Consider the following 15,519-nt stretch of genomic DNA (forward strand, 5'->3'; position numbering starts at 1 on the left):
TTATAACCTAACCCTGCTTTACACTTCTCCACAATTTTATCCCTGACCTGTCTGTTGTGTTCCTTGGTTTTCATGATGCTGTTTGAACAAACCTCTGAGGTCTTCATAGAACAGCTGTAATTATACTGAGAATAAATTTCACATAGGTGAACTTGATTTATTAATTAGTGACTTCTGAAAGCAATTGGTCACACTGGATTTTATTTATGGGTATCTGATACAGGGTGCTGAATACAGATGCACACCACACTTTTTATTTTCAAATCACATATACTTGCTACTTTATGTTGATCTATCACATACAATCGCCCAAAAAGTTCAAGGGATATTAATAACTTTTCAAGACACTGTATATTTATTAGTATTGCTATATTCATTAATATTATTTTAATCATGCCTTACCAGACAACAGGCTTACTATTATTCCAACAATAATAGCAATGATTGTACCGATGGTACTGAAGTATAGATAGACAATGAGTACCAGTCATCAGCCAGTGCAGGTCTGGGAAAAAAAGAAATGGAAACAAAATAGGTTATTCATAATTATACAGTATAACAGGAACCCATCTTATTGAAAGATTTTATGCATAATTTTTCAGATAAAACAACACAGTCAAATATTAAAGGGGTTGTCACTTCTTCTGTATTCACTTAGTATGTATGAGAGGAGCATCAAAGCATTTTCTTGTTCGGATGCTCCCCTTTGCCTGGCTGCCACTTTTTTTGTTAGCTGGTGATGCACCGAGCTTCACAACACTATGCTAGACGGAGGCTTCACCTAGCAGTGAGCCCGGTGAAGTCACTGGCACAGATGGCTGGTATATAGCGCTGCCATTGGCTCTTTTGGAGGTGGGTACTATGCTACTTTCCTCATCTCAATCATACTAAATGAATACAGAAGAGGTGATATCTGAGTTCAGCCCTGACCCGGACAACCCCTTTAATGCTGTAGTGGATGGTTAGGATGTATAATTTCTTGCAGGAGTTCAAAGACTAGACACAGTACCATATAAAGAATAATATTTAAGTGCTGCTGTACCTCCCAACTAGACAAACTATTCAACACACAATCAGCCTGCATGCATTCACTACCACAGATGCACCCCCTCCCACACCCAACAAATTAAGAGGAAGCTCTCTTGAAGAAATCTCCACTGATACACAAACTGTTCAATCATCTGAGAGACACAAGAGCAAAATCTTACTGCTAAATTAAAGGGTTTGCCACCCCCTCAAAAAAATTAATAAAAAATTAACGTTAATGCAAGGAAACTGTAAAAAAAAAAAAAAAAAAAACAGTCCAGTCCATGCTGCTTCTATTCTCAGGTGGACAGGAAATGATAATGTCCCATTCATGGTCACATGGGCTACTGCAGCTATTCATTGGCATCAGTGTTGACTTGTTCCCTCGTCAGCCTCTTATCCTTATCTCTATTACTAATGACTGCAGTTTATATAGATACTCTAGTCAAAATTTCTGTAGATAGTTGCTTTGTGTTTGTGAGTATAGGATAATTTGCTAAGATCATGATAGGAAATAACTGTCATAATCACAAAGAAAAATCTGAAACTTATTAAAGATTTTCCAGTTATATAGAATGGTCGAGGCTATATGTAGTATGCCACTGTCAGTAAGTAGAGATGTTGCTCACAAGGTACAATCATGATAATTACAACCTTAGACAGTGTACTAGATCTCTTCCTATTGTCTTAACCCTAGGCACCATTTTGTGTATGAATCCATGACTTCAGTCTATTTCTGTAATATTGGATTCCCTACTTGTAAATGTCCCAGTCAGTTTTATTAGCATTCAGGTTATACAATATGAGATACTGTACCTCACATACGTACCTCTCACTGACTTGTGCTTCTATCATTAAGTCTGTTACTGTAGGAGGTGCCATTGTTAGGTTCCAGTTGGTATCTGTGGTACTAAAATTACAGCCCTCTACAGACAGGTATTTAGGTAAACTTCTTATAGGAAGAGGGGGATAAATCTGAGCTCCAATCCCAACCCACAATGCAAATGTAAATCCCACCAGAAGACCAACCATGGCACCCTGCAATACAAAATAACATTAGATTTAATGGGTGTTTTGTCATGGCCCATCAAGATGATATATCCATTAGTAAATGTACACTGACGAACAAAAGGGTAGCAATGTTTTGAACTTTTGACTTTCAGGCTCCATCTTTCACCATCCACTACAGCTTCGAATGTGAGACTACCATCATTTATAGACAATCATCTTAGCTATCTCATACACAAATTGGACTTGCAACTATTTAGCATATGACTAGTTATGCAGATTCTTGTCATGTAACTGCATTGTTACTGTTGTGCTCCTCGTGGTGGAGGAATCTTTTTCTTCTTGTATACTACAAATTACAACCTGTTCTCACATTCCCTATTAGCTCAGTGTGTTATTAGGTTGATTCCCAAGCGAAAGATCACTGGTTTAAATTGAGGAGCAGTCATGAAGATTTCCCAAGAGAAGAAAAACAGCATCATCCAGCTCAACGATAGGGGTATCTCGGGCAAGAAAATTACCAAACTGCATCATGTGAATTGTTGTTATTTCCCTGCTGCAGGGGGACCCGCAGTCCTGGGCGTTCTCTTTACCTACTGATTCCCAGGCTCTTCGGTCAGTGGATGAGTTTTTCGGGGCCTGGGTCTCATATATGACGTCCCTGACCGAGTCGCGCTGGCTGAATCAAGATTACGGAGACTCCTACAAGGAGAGCGGCCGGTAGAGGAGTATTGCTCTGACTTCCGTAGGTGGGCTACGGATACCCAATGGAACGACCCGGCTCTCAGGAGTCAGTTCTGCTCTGGGTTATCCGAAAGGGTTAAGGATGCGCTTGCATTATATGAGACCCCCTTTTCCCTTGATGCGGTTATGTCCCTTTCTATCCGAATAGATAGACGCCTTAGGGACAGGTTGAAAAAACCGGAGCAATTGGTAACCCCTCCCAAGCAGCAGTTAGTCTGTACGGACTTAGACGAGCCTATGCAGCTAGGAGGAACTACTCGTCAGGTCCGTCCTCCTGAGGCTCGCCGTAGGCGTGGGGTTTGTTTTTTTTGTGGGGAGAGGGGTCATTTCATTAATGTCTGTCCTTCTTTCCTCAGAAACAAAAGACCGTCGGAAAACTACTAACCCCAGGCTGTGTGGAGGATGTCAGCTGGGGGGTATACGTTTCCTCCATACGTACATCGCAATTTGTGTTGCCAGCGGTTATTGTTTTTGGTGATAAGACGGAGACTATTTCTTTCTTTCTAGACAGTGGAGCAGGGGTAAATTTGATAGATGCCCATTTTGCCCGCACTATGGGTTTGTCTCTCTGTACGCTACAGAGACCTATTCCCATATTCGCTATTGATTCTGCTCCTCTGTCTCAGAGAAACCTCACCCACATTGTTCATAATTTACACCTTCGGGTAGGGGACCACCATAACGAGATGCTTTCATGTTATGTTCTGGAGGGGCTTCCCACTCCGGTAGTGCTGGGTCTTCCCTGGTTGGTAGCGCACAATCCAGTGGAGGATTGGCAGGCCAGGGAGATATTGGAGTGGAGTGAGCAGTGCAGAGAAAATTGCTTAAATAGCAATTGCTTAGTCGCCTCCATAACTACCCTACCTACATTTATTTCTGATTTTGAGGACGTTTTTTCTGAAAAGGGTTGTCAGAAGTTACCACCTCATCGTCCTTATGATTGCCCGGGTTAACCTTATTCCCGGCGCAAAATTATCCAAGACCAGGTTATATAATCTTTCGGGTCCAGAGAGACAAGCCATGAAAGATTATATCTCCGAGAGCTTGGCTAAGGGACACATCAGACCCTCTTCTTCACCCGTGGCTGCAGGGTTTTTCTTCGTTAAAAAGAAAGATGGGGGCCTGCGTCCTTGCCTAGATTTTCGCGAATTAAATCGGATAACCATCCGAGACCCATACCCTCTTCCTCTCATTCCTGACCTGTTTAACCAGATTGCGGGTGCTGGTGGTTCTCCAAACTTGATCTTAGGGGGGCCTACAATCTGATTCGTATTAAGGAGGGGGATGAGTGGAAGACAGCTTTTAACACCCCTGAGGGGCATTATGAAAATCTAGTTATGCCTTTCGGTCTGACCAATGCTCCTGCCATCTTTCAACATTTCGTTAATGACATTTTTAGTCATCTAATCGGCAGGTTTGTGGTAATATACCTAGATGATATTTTAATTTATTCGTCTGATCTGAGAACACATGAGGTGCATGTCAGACAAGTACTGCAGGTCCTACGGACGAATAAATTATATGCTAAAATTGAAAAATGTGTCTTCGCCGTTCAGGAGATACAATTCCTAGGTTATTTTTTATCTGCTTCAGGTTTCCGTATGGATCCTAGGAAGGTCCAGGCAATTTTAGATTGGGATCTTCCTGAGAACCTCAAAGCACTGCAACGGTTCTTGGGCTTCGCGAATTTCTATAGGAAATTCATAAAAAATTATTCACTTATTGTAAAACCCCTTACTGACATGACTAGGAAGGGGACTGATTTTTCTAAATGGTCTGATGCCGATAAAGTTGCTTTTTCCTCTCTAAAAGAGAGGTTTACCTCGGCACCTGTACTAGTCCAACCTGATGTCTCTCAGCCTTTTATTGTTGAAGTCGATGCGTCAGAGGTGGGAGTGGGGGCGGTGCTGTCTCAGGGTCCGTCTCCTGGCAAGTGGCGTCCTTGTGCTTTCTTTTCTAAAAAAACTATCTGCAGCAGAAAAGAACTACGATATTGGCAATAGGGAACTATTAGCTATAAAACTAGCGTTTGAAGAATGGCGTCACTTTTTAGAGGGGGCAGTCCACCCCGTCACTGTGATTACGGACCACAAAAATCTTCTGTACCTCGAATCAGCTAAGCGTCTCACCCTTAGACAAGCTAGGTGGTCGCTATTTTTACCAGGTTTAACTTTGTGATTACCTATCGTCCTGGGGCAAAGAATACCAAGGCTGATGAACTATCTCGTTGTTTCCCTGGAGGGGGTAATGTGAGTGATCCGGTGCCCATTCTTCAAAGAGGAGTGGTTGTTTCTGCGGTACACTCTGTTCTGGAGGGGAAGGTGTTAGAGGCCCAGGGGGACGCCCCGGTCTCTTGCCCCTCAGAGAAATTGTTTGTACCGTTGAACCTGCGTTTCGAATTATTAAAGGAACATCATAATTCGGCACTTGCTGGGCACCCGGGTAGTAAAGCAACCTTGGAGCTATTGTCTCGTCGTTTTTGGTGGCCAAGGTTGCGTCAGGATGTATTGGATTTTGTGTCTTCTTGTTCTACCTGTGCACGCGCAAAAGTTTCACATACACGTCCTGCAGGGTCTCTATTACCACTCGTCATTCCCAATAGACCATGGACACATCTGTCAATGGATTTTATCACTGACTTACCTTTGTCTGCGGGTAAAACAGTTATTTTGGTAGTAGTGGACAGGTTTAGCAAAATGGTACACTTCATTGCGTTACCTGCACTACCTAATGCTAAGACTCTTGCTCAGGTATTCGTCAGTGAAATCGTGAAGCTTCACGGGGTCCCCTCCGATGTTGTTTCGGATCGGGGTACCCGGTTTATTTAAAAATTTTGGAAAGCTTTTTGTTCCCGTTTGGGGGTACACTTGTCCTTTTCCTCAGCTTTCTATCCTCAGTCGAATGGACAGACTGAGCGTACCAACCAAAACCTGGAGACATATTTAAGATGTTTTGTGTCTGAAAACCAAGAGTTGTGGTCATCATATTTACCGTTAGCTGAGTTTGCCATAAATAATCGTCGTCAGGAATCCACTGGCAAGTCACCATTTCTTGGTGCATATGGGTTTCATCCCCAATTCTGTACTTTCAAAGAGGGGGGGTCTTCTGGGGTTCCCAAAGAGGAACGGTTTTTGTCATCTCTTTCATCGGTATGGCAGAAGGTGCAAGCTAACTTGAAAAATATGGGAGGTAAATACAAATGCATGGCTGATAAGAGACGGTGTGTGGTTGTCTACTAGGAATATTAAATTGAAGGTTCCCTCTTGGAAACTGGGTCCTAGGTTTATTGGTCCTTACAAAATTGTAGCCATCATCAACCCCGTGGCTTTTCGCCTGGAGTTACCTCAGACTTTTAAAATCCATAATGTCTTTCATAAGTCGTTACTCAAAAAATATGTTCCACCTCTAGAACCGTCACCGCTGCCACCCCCTCCTGTTGTTGTGGATGGTAATCTAGAATTTCAGATATCCAAAATTGTTAATTCTCGTCGGGTCTGCCGCTCTCTTCAATATCTGGTGCATTGGAGAGGTTACGGTCCCGAGGAAAAGAATGTGGGTTCCTGCGTCTGAGGTAAACGCCGACAGGCTAGTTTGGGTTTTTCATGCCTTTCATCCTGAGAGACCTGGTCCTGAGTGTCCGGAGGCCCCTCGTAGAGAGGGGGGTACTGTCATGAGGGTGTCAAGAACCACGCCTGACTCCGTTATACCCGGGGTCAGGAAGTCGCAGCGGTTGGCTGCGCGCTCTATGTAAGATAGGGCTGTTTCCTTATGGTAGCTTTCTGGGTTTGCTTTGCAACCCTTTTTGGCTCACTCAGGGATCCGTAGCTCCTTCTCCGCAGCTGTTCCTTGGCCAGCACTCCCAACCTCCTTATATTCCCCTCTCACACTTCTCTGGTTGCCAGATATAGAGCTTCCTGCCTGGACATCTATTCTGACCCTCTGGAGCTGTGTTGCTGCGTTCTCTGGTTGTTGGTCCAGAACGCTACCCTCCGGATCCCTGTTGGACCTTTGTGGTCTGCTAGGGTTCATTTTAGGGAAAGCCAGAGTTTAGGCACGTGATCGCCGCACGGGTGAGGAACCAGTCTAGGGACGTCAGGGCAGTCAGGTGCTAGCCGCAAGGTGAGTCAGGGGTCACCACCTTTCCCTCTCCCTTGGGCAGGGCTTTCCCTTTTCCCTCCCTGTGCGTGACGCCGGTCATTACAATAGGTCGAGATTGGTGAAGAAATGGTTCAATGACAATGAAGTAGAGGTGCTGGATTGGTCCCCACAGTCCCCAGACGTCAACCCAATCGAACACTTGTGGGTAGAGTCGAAGAAAAAGCTGTATTCGTACCCAAGTGAGTTGACAAGTAAGCACCAACATTGGGAACAGGTAGAAGAGACCTGGGAACAGACATGCTTGAATCTGATTGAGAGCATGCCCAGAAGGATTCAGGCAGTTTTGAAAGCCAAAGGTGGATTTACAAAATACTAACAAAATAATAAAAATTCTAATTTACAATTTTAGGAGCAAAACAGTAACAATGCAGTTACATGATAAGAATCAGCATAACTAATCATATGCTAAATAGTTGCAAGTCCAATTTATGTATGAGATAGCCAAGATGATTGTCTATAAATGATGGTTAGTCTCACATTCAAAGCTGTAGTGGAGGGTGAAATATAGAGCCTGAAAGTCAAAAGTTCAAAACATTGTTACCCTTTTGCTCGTCAGTGTATATTGATGGAATGTGGTAAGAAAAAATAGGAAAACAACTCCATACTCAAATCAGCCTTGTCTAGCAGAAAGATGGCTGCTGCTCAGTTGTTATAAAAAATGTATTGAAATATCTCAGGCATGCTCAACCTGCGGCCCTCCAGCTACAACTTCCACAATGCCCTGCTGTAGGCTGATAGCTGTAGGCTGTTCGGGCATGCTGGGAGTTGTAGTTTTGCAACAGCTGGAGGGCCGCATGTTGAGCATGCCTGAAATATCCCATTTAGATTAACATACAAATTTATTTATACTTACTAATGAATTAGCAAAGGGAAAGAGGATTCCTAAAGAGAAAAGCCCCAGCAATGGACCACCAACCATTCCAAAAATTGAGAGTGCTGCCTGTTTAAAATATAGAAAAAAGTCATCAGTTGGACATACAAAGTTCCATAGTCATAATAATGTATGATACTCATTTACTGTAAACATTATATAAAAACGCTATTCCACATAGTATTGTATGGTTTATCTAAAGAACATTTTCTATTTACAAATCAGTTTATATGAATCAAGAACTATATGTTATGTGGTAAATGTCTGCATAAAATGTACTTTAGGGATGACTGAATCGGATTTGTACTGAATTTCACAAAAATTTTGCTTCCAAACTAATCTAAAGTTTTGGTGATTTGTTTTGGACAAATTGAACATAATGGCACCTGCACAATTTTATTGTGAAAATTAGTGGAAAAAATGGGTAGGGAGGGAGCTTGGAATGGGTGGGGGGCTTGCCCTGATTGGCTCAGAAGTTGACAGACAGCAGGTCTCAGAGGCAGGATTTTGGCAGGTCCTACAGTCTGTTTGCTTGCTCAGTGCAGCGTCGATGTGAGAGAATGTTGTTTGTTAATGTGTCTGACCAAAAGCAATTAGAGACACAAACCAGCAATTTTAGAGTGTTGCAGGAACAATATAAGGACACATTTAACTAGGTAGTCTGGGGATTCGCTCTGGTAGACAGGGTGTGCGGACACAGTACAGAGGCAAATTACCAGTTTTTAAATCAAACTTCCGTGTTTATTCACACATAAAGCAAAAGCAAAACGTCACTTTGCAGTCTTGGTGTTAGTTCACACACAATGGAACCACAAAATGGGGAAACGCCGACTCTGCCCCTGGTTGTTGTGGTTCACCATCTACTATTAATACATTTCCCCAAGCTCGGGATAGGGTTGGGTCTTGGTGTTGTGCAGTACCAAAATTATCCCCAGAGACATTAAGGTCAGCCAGCTCAGGCCCCGGCGGCTAGATCTACATCTTCCACCATTACATTCAGTGGGGTTGTCCCCCCCTCTTCCACCGAAGTGGCGGTCACCGCTACCGCTGGCCCTTCGGCCTCGGGTTCCCAGGGTTCTGGCCTCCCCCCGGAGCAAGGCCACTCTGCTGGGGTTACCCCCTGTCTCATAGGTATCAGTCACTCTCATAGCAGGCCACAGTGCCGGGAAGCCCGGGAAGTCTCTTACTATTATAAGTTCATAGTGTAACTTTCGTGAGTCCATCTGCCGGCCCCTGTGGTTATAGACACCAGGGCGGTGGGATAGTCTTTTAAGTCTCCATGGATGCACATGACCCCGACTTTCCGGCCAGTATACTCCGTGGACCATACCAGGGGAGCCCTTACTAGGGACACCAGACTCCCTGAGTCCAGAAGAGCCTCCGCTGGAGTGTCTACCACTTCCACCCGGAACAAGTGGTTTAGAGTTTCTGGGGTACCTGCTGCACACAGCTTCCTGGCATATAGCGACTGACGGTAGCCATAGTTAGTATCCATGGGTTCCACCTGATCTGGACAGTCAGCTCTTACATGGCCAAGCTTCTGACACCGCTAGCAGAGCGGAGCCTGGTTCGTAGGGGGTACATACCGGGTGGGTTTGGTCTGTTCGAGTTGCCGGGTCTGGGATGGAGATTTACGGGGTTTGACTGCCCCCCTCCCAAAAGAACCCCCCGTAAGATTATTAGTAGCCTCATAGTGCTCTACCAGGTCCACCATTTTCAGGGTATTGCCAGGAGACACCTGGCCAATCCAGTGCTGGAGAGGGGGTGGCAGAGCCCTCCAGAACATATCAGCCAATAGTCTATCCATGGAGCGACGACCTCAGCCCACTGGTCTCGGGGTAGCTTCTCCCTGATGGCCACTTTCTCGTACATTGCTAGGTAAGTTTCGATATCGTCTGCGGGGGTCATCTTAGGAATCGTTGCACGGACTGCTTTCCAGGCATCGTGGACGTTCGGAGTTGCTCCTGCTGTCTGCAAAGCCATCACATGTTGTAGCAGCAACTGATTGGTCTCCTGCTGCTGCTTATTAGCCTCGCGTTGGTGCAGATTTGTCTCTCGCTGCTGCACATTAGCCTCCATGAGGGCCTTCACAACAGCCTCCATTTTGTCGTGGGGCACTGGTTGTAATACAGCAGGTTTAATGTACGACATACATCCGTGCCTGGAAAAAATGCAGAACCCAAAAATATGGCCGTTCACGCCAGCCTCACTGCTCTTGCCAGCATCCTCCACCAATTGTGGGGATTCGCTCTGGTAGACAGGGTGTGTGGACGCAGTACAGAGGCAAATTACCAGTTCTTAAATCAAACTTCTGTGTTTATTCACACATAAAGCAAAAACAAAACGTCACTTTGAAGTCTTGGTGTTAGTTCACACACAATGGAAAGTCCACATGGTTAAAATCACCTTGTTGGCAGTTCTGCCTCCAGCAGTCCATAGCAGGCTTTTAGGGGGCCCGTCTCTTTTACAGACAGGTCTCAGCCCTCCAGCACGGCACAAGCCTCAGATCTCAGCACACACACCTCCTGAGCTCCACCGTCAGACTGAGGTAATCCTCCTCACCTGGCAGTGCTGGCTGTTTTTTTAGGCCTGGCAAAACCTTGCCTGGAACATGGGAGTAGTCACCCACCCAGCAATTTGACTACTCCCAGTAAGAGCCGTCCCGGATCAGCTATACAGCCATACTATGTATTAAGGTGTCAAACAGCAACTGCTGCTGACACATAAAAAACGGCTCTTACTCCACCGAGGCCAGGAACCTCAGTGACACATACCTATCATTCACTATGATTCCTTGTACCTTCTTACAGTAGATTGAATCAATATGTAGAAAAGTCAGGATTTTTTCAGTAAAAGCATAGGGCCACTCAGAGTTCTGTGTGTGTTTCATACTGAGGGCATGCATTGCAAGTGGAAAGCTTTACACTGCAATAGCCAAAAGCCACCCAAACTTTAAAAAAAAACAAAAAAAAACCTGAAGCTTCTACAGTTCATAAGTGTTTTATAGCCATATTCTGAGGCAATCCCAGCACCGTCGCATACATTTAGACTACACTGCACAATTGTACCCTTTTCTTTGTAAAAACCAGCTGCAATTTTGCTACTATTTAAAACTGCACAATTCAAAGCATTGTACTACTGCATTAAGATACCAGTTCAACATATTGCGTTAATATACCAATACATTTAATGCATTATACTGTTGCCATAATATATCCGTTAAATTCAACGCATTATACTGTTGTGTTATATTCAATGCATTATACTGTAAATAAAGCATTTAAATTTAAAGCATTATACTGATGCATCATATACCCATTAAATTCAATATACTTTAATATACCCGTTAAATTCAGTGCATTATACTGTTGCGTAAATAAAGCATTTAAATTTAGGGCATAATAGTGTTGCAATAATATAGCAGTTAAATCCAACACATTATACTGCTGTGTAAATAAAGCATTTTAAGACATCATACTGTTGCGTTCATATACCAGAGCAATTTAACGCGTTATATTGTTGCCTTAACTGCGGCAATGTACCATTATTAATATCAGTGTGCAGTGTGTTCGTAAATGAGGAGGGACTGTGTCTGTTAATTACCGAAAAAACACTTGCAATTTTGCTGCTATTAAATAATAAGTGTACCAAACAAACCTGTAACTTTTCATTTATAGGCCTCATAATAAAATGTCTAGTAATCGGAAGAGTGGAAAAAAGAGTGGAAAGACCCATACCTCATCATCCAAGAGTCAAAATGTGGGTGGCTGTAGTAGTGTAAAGAGCAGGAGCAGCACCAGTCATCCAACCAGTAATAGTAGAAGTGGCAGCAGGCCACAGTTCTCCCTTGCTTCCATTAGCCACCAGATTATTATTGAAGAGGATGACATTGTGGACTAGATGGCTCACTCCTCAGTCACAACAGGAAGATTTTGATGTCACCTATGAGTCTGACACAGTGCCTTTGAGCCAGGGGTTACAGCATTCCTCTAGCTCTTCCTCCTCGAGGCCCCAACAATGCAATTCACTTACATTATCTCTGTTTTAATGCCCCCTCCTAGTGGGGTGCCTTCTTTTTTCCTAAGAGGCAACAAAACCCTATTTTCTATGGAAGATACTCAAGATAGTCTCCCTGTTGATGATTTGTGGGAGAACAGTCAACGTTTGGACTGCCATGAGGAAGAGTTTCAGGTGGGGATGGGGGATTCCATGCGTAGCTGTGTTGCTGTTGGTGGTAGTAGCAGTGGCATTTGTAGCCACAGTGATGGTGGTAGGGTGGTGGGGGCAGTGGTAGCTGTAACGTAACGCCTGGCACCCCGACTGGGCACCTTCCGCTGATGGATGCTCCTAGCGCTTCCTGAGGGCTCCAAGCACTCCAACAGACACCATAACCACCACAGACACTACGAACCGCTGCAGCTTGGTTGAGGTCTCGCCGTCCTCCATCCACGCTAGACTAAAGAACGGGCTTCAGCTTCCAGTGGGTGAACCTCTCCTAAATCCAGAGAGCAGGAACCAGGAACAAGCTCTTACAAGAGCTTATACTCAGGGGAGTATTGTGATATAGCAATCTCCAAGAGTGTAGTTATCCCATCCTCCAAACATGAGCCAAGACTTCATGAAGGCGTAAGGCGGGACTCTTTAATGGGGCTACCTGTCAGCCTTTTATGCAGGTCTTACGGCAAAGGACACTCCCCCTCGGGACCTTGTGGAAGACTAAGACAGTTTATACATTAGCCAATCCCTTGCATTTACAGTATTCAAACACTCCCAGCAATTGTACACAACCCCCCCCTCTGCCTGTGATACAATTAACAAAATACAATGGGCATTGTCTGTGACACAATTAACAAAATACAATGGGCTCTGCCTGTGATACAATTGTCAAACACAATTAACTTAAACACTCACAGGCAGAAAACACACATTTTTCCCAACCACAGAAAACACCCCAAAACACCACATAGCCTCGATCTGGGTGAACAACCTATCCAAAAATCACCCAGAACGGTTCAGGAATTTCCTGGAAGTCTTATTTTTGTCCCACCGTGCACATGGTCCCATGCCCAAAATAGGTCCATACCCTTGACAGCAAAACACTACTGGACAATTAAAGATGGTCACCGACACATGTTTGAATCTGTTCAAGTTAAAGGTCCAAGGGGCAGAAACAGTGCCTTTAAAATCCAATATGCCCAAATAGTGTCCCAGGGGCCATAGTCAAGGGGCAAGAGGCTGACAAGCAGGCCTCTCCAACTCCCAGTGACGAAGGTGCTTTTGTCACAGTAGCCATGGCAACAGTGGCAATAGACGCAAATACAGAGGAGGCAATCATGAGGGGTCCGTCGAAGGAGACCGAGATGATATATCACACTCTGATGAAAGTGGCAGGAGGGTGAGGACTATGACGATGATTGTGCGTTTTACCTCATTGTGGCAATATTGTAAGTAAATAAGCAATAGAAGTCATATTCACAAGTTGCAAACCATGGTTTGGTGGTACAAACCATTTTGTTTCTTTTTATTTCTTTAATCCATTCCAGTATAAAATAGTACATCATGATGCTGAGATACACATCGTTCACACCTCCTCCCCTCCACGTGACGTTTCAGGAGAACATGCCCCCTTACTCATGCATGAGTCACATCAGGGGCCTGCTTACCTTTTGTGAATCCAACCTGATTATTCTTGATGAGAGATGGTAAGATAGGTAGTAATCTGTTTGCTAGTACATTTGCATAGAGTTTGCTGTCAATATTTTAGAGTGATGCGGGGAAAACATTGGCAAAATTATCTGGAGTTTTGCCTGGTTTGGGGAGCATAATAATAGTTGCCTTCAGCAACTCAGAAAAATAACCTGGCTGCCTTGCCAAATTAAAAAGTGAGCTGGGGAACTAATAGGTCATGAAATTGTTTGCAGTATTCACCCTAGAATCCGTCAGGGCCTGGGGATTTACCAGAAGGATTTAATAAAGGTAGATATTTCTGACTCTGAGATAGGGGCATTTAGAATTGGAACTTGGTCAGGCTGAAGTGAAGGAAGATGGACCATCTTTAAAAAGTAATTTATATGGGACAATGTAGGTGAGGTGTATTAGGGTCTTCTCTTAGGCTGTAGAGGTTATGGTAATATGCACAAAATTCTTCGGCCTTGTTCTGAGGGTGTTAATAGAACAGTTGCAAGACTGAGTGTTAAGATATGCTATTCTGGGTTTTATCTAAACCGCTTTCTCTCTGTTGGCCATAAATTTGCTTGCATTGTTGTAGGAATTATAATACACAGTTTAACTCTTTATTCTGCTTATCGAAGGTCATAGCAAAGTTTTTTGGGGGTTTGGTGCATGGGGGCTTGGGGGTTTAGTGTATGGCTTCTAGGTTAGAAATTTTGGACAAGAGATAGTGGGTTTCCTTGAGGCATGATTTATTATAGTATATTGGGAAGTCTGTTGGATTAAAAGACCCCTCAGGTATGCTTTCCATAATAGGAAATGGTCTGAGGCTCTCCCAGTATTTAGAGAGAAAAACTCTTTTATGCCCTTAGAGAGTTTTTCACCAACTGCCTTTACAGATAAAATAAATGTGTTAAGGCATCAGATATAAGTATTTGTCGGATGAGCAGGACTGTGTATCATCATTGAGACAGACAACTAGTCTGAACAGGTGATATTACCGATATCACAAGAGACAACATTGGGTAAAAACCATTTACTAGTGAGGAACATATAAATTCTTGTGTGTGTTATGAAAGTTGAAGTAGAAAGTGAAATCTTTCTCAACATGTAAGCATCTCCAAACGTCATGAAGGTCCTCCCTATGCAGCCAGGGACCACAATGAAGGGGAAGTCTATTGCTTCTTGCAGTGGAGTCTAGTTCGGGGTTATTGACTATATTAAAATCACCACACATTATGAGTTTGCCTTGGGTTTTTATCCCCAATTTCTTGCTTAAGGAGTTCGAATAAGAGATTTGCGTGGAATTAATTGCATAAACGTTAACAATCGTGTAAACAATGTTGTTCCTATGAGCGCTGTATACCTTCTCCTGTTGTCTGCAATTATATCCTTTTCCTGGAATGTAACCGTTTCACGAATAGCTATACACACCCCAGCTCTCTTCTTCCTTAGGTTAGAGCAATAGATATGAGGATAATGATTATTAGTGAACTTCAGCGGATTAGACCTTTTAAAATGGGATTCTTGGATGCATAATATATCCACATTGTCTTTTGAGAAGGGATCTTTTAAAAGGGCTGTTAAGGCCCATAATATTTAGGGATGCAAATGTGACTGACATGTTGAAATAGACACATAGTGCTAAGATAAACAGAGGCTTAGTAGATCAAGGGATGGCGCAGCTTGGAGTCCCCACTGCCATAGAAGGTTGAGGCCGTTTCCAAAGAAGAGATTGTGTGAGTGCTACCATTCCTGGAGATGATTATTTTCACTGGAAAACTGCCATGTTGACGCAGCAATTGCTTAACCAGTAGAAGTTTCTTCCTTGCCTGTAATGTTATTTGGGATAAGTCGGCAAAAAGGGAAATTACCTGATATGTTTCCATAAGCTTCTGCATCTTTCTACAGGCTTGAATGTGGAAGAAATGGATGTTGCTTCAGGCAGGTTCTTGGGCTTAGGCAGCCTGTGCGCATGGTCTATGATGAGATCTGTCTCTGTAGCGTGAGGCAAGGGAGTCCAAATGAGATGCTAGAATTAT

At 43.7% G+C, this 15,519-nt stretch overlaps 1 protein-coding gene across 1 annotated transcript in view; it reads right to left on the reverse strand.

Moving 5' to 3' along the window:
* The window catches only part of LOC120978841 (sodium-coupled monocarboxylate transporter 1-like), a 98,622-nt gene that overhangs the window by 15,240 nt on the left and 67,863 nt on the right, over window positions 1–15,519 (reverse strand). The window contains 4 exon segments of the mRNA XM_040407218.1: window positions 403–474; window positions 477–505; window positions 1,856–2,064; window positions 7,790–7,876. Of these exon segments, the coding sequence (XP_040263152.1) occupies window positions 403–474; window positions 477–505; window positions 1,856–2,064; window positions 7,790–7,876 (397 nt within the window).

Source organism: Bufo bufo, chromosome 1 (genome assembly GCF_905171765.1).
Source record: "Bufo bufo chromosome 1, aBufBuf1.1, whole genome shotgun sequence".
NCBI lineage: Eukaryota > Metazoa > Chordata > Amphibia > Anura > Bufonidae > Bufo > Bufo bufo.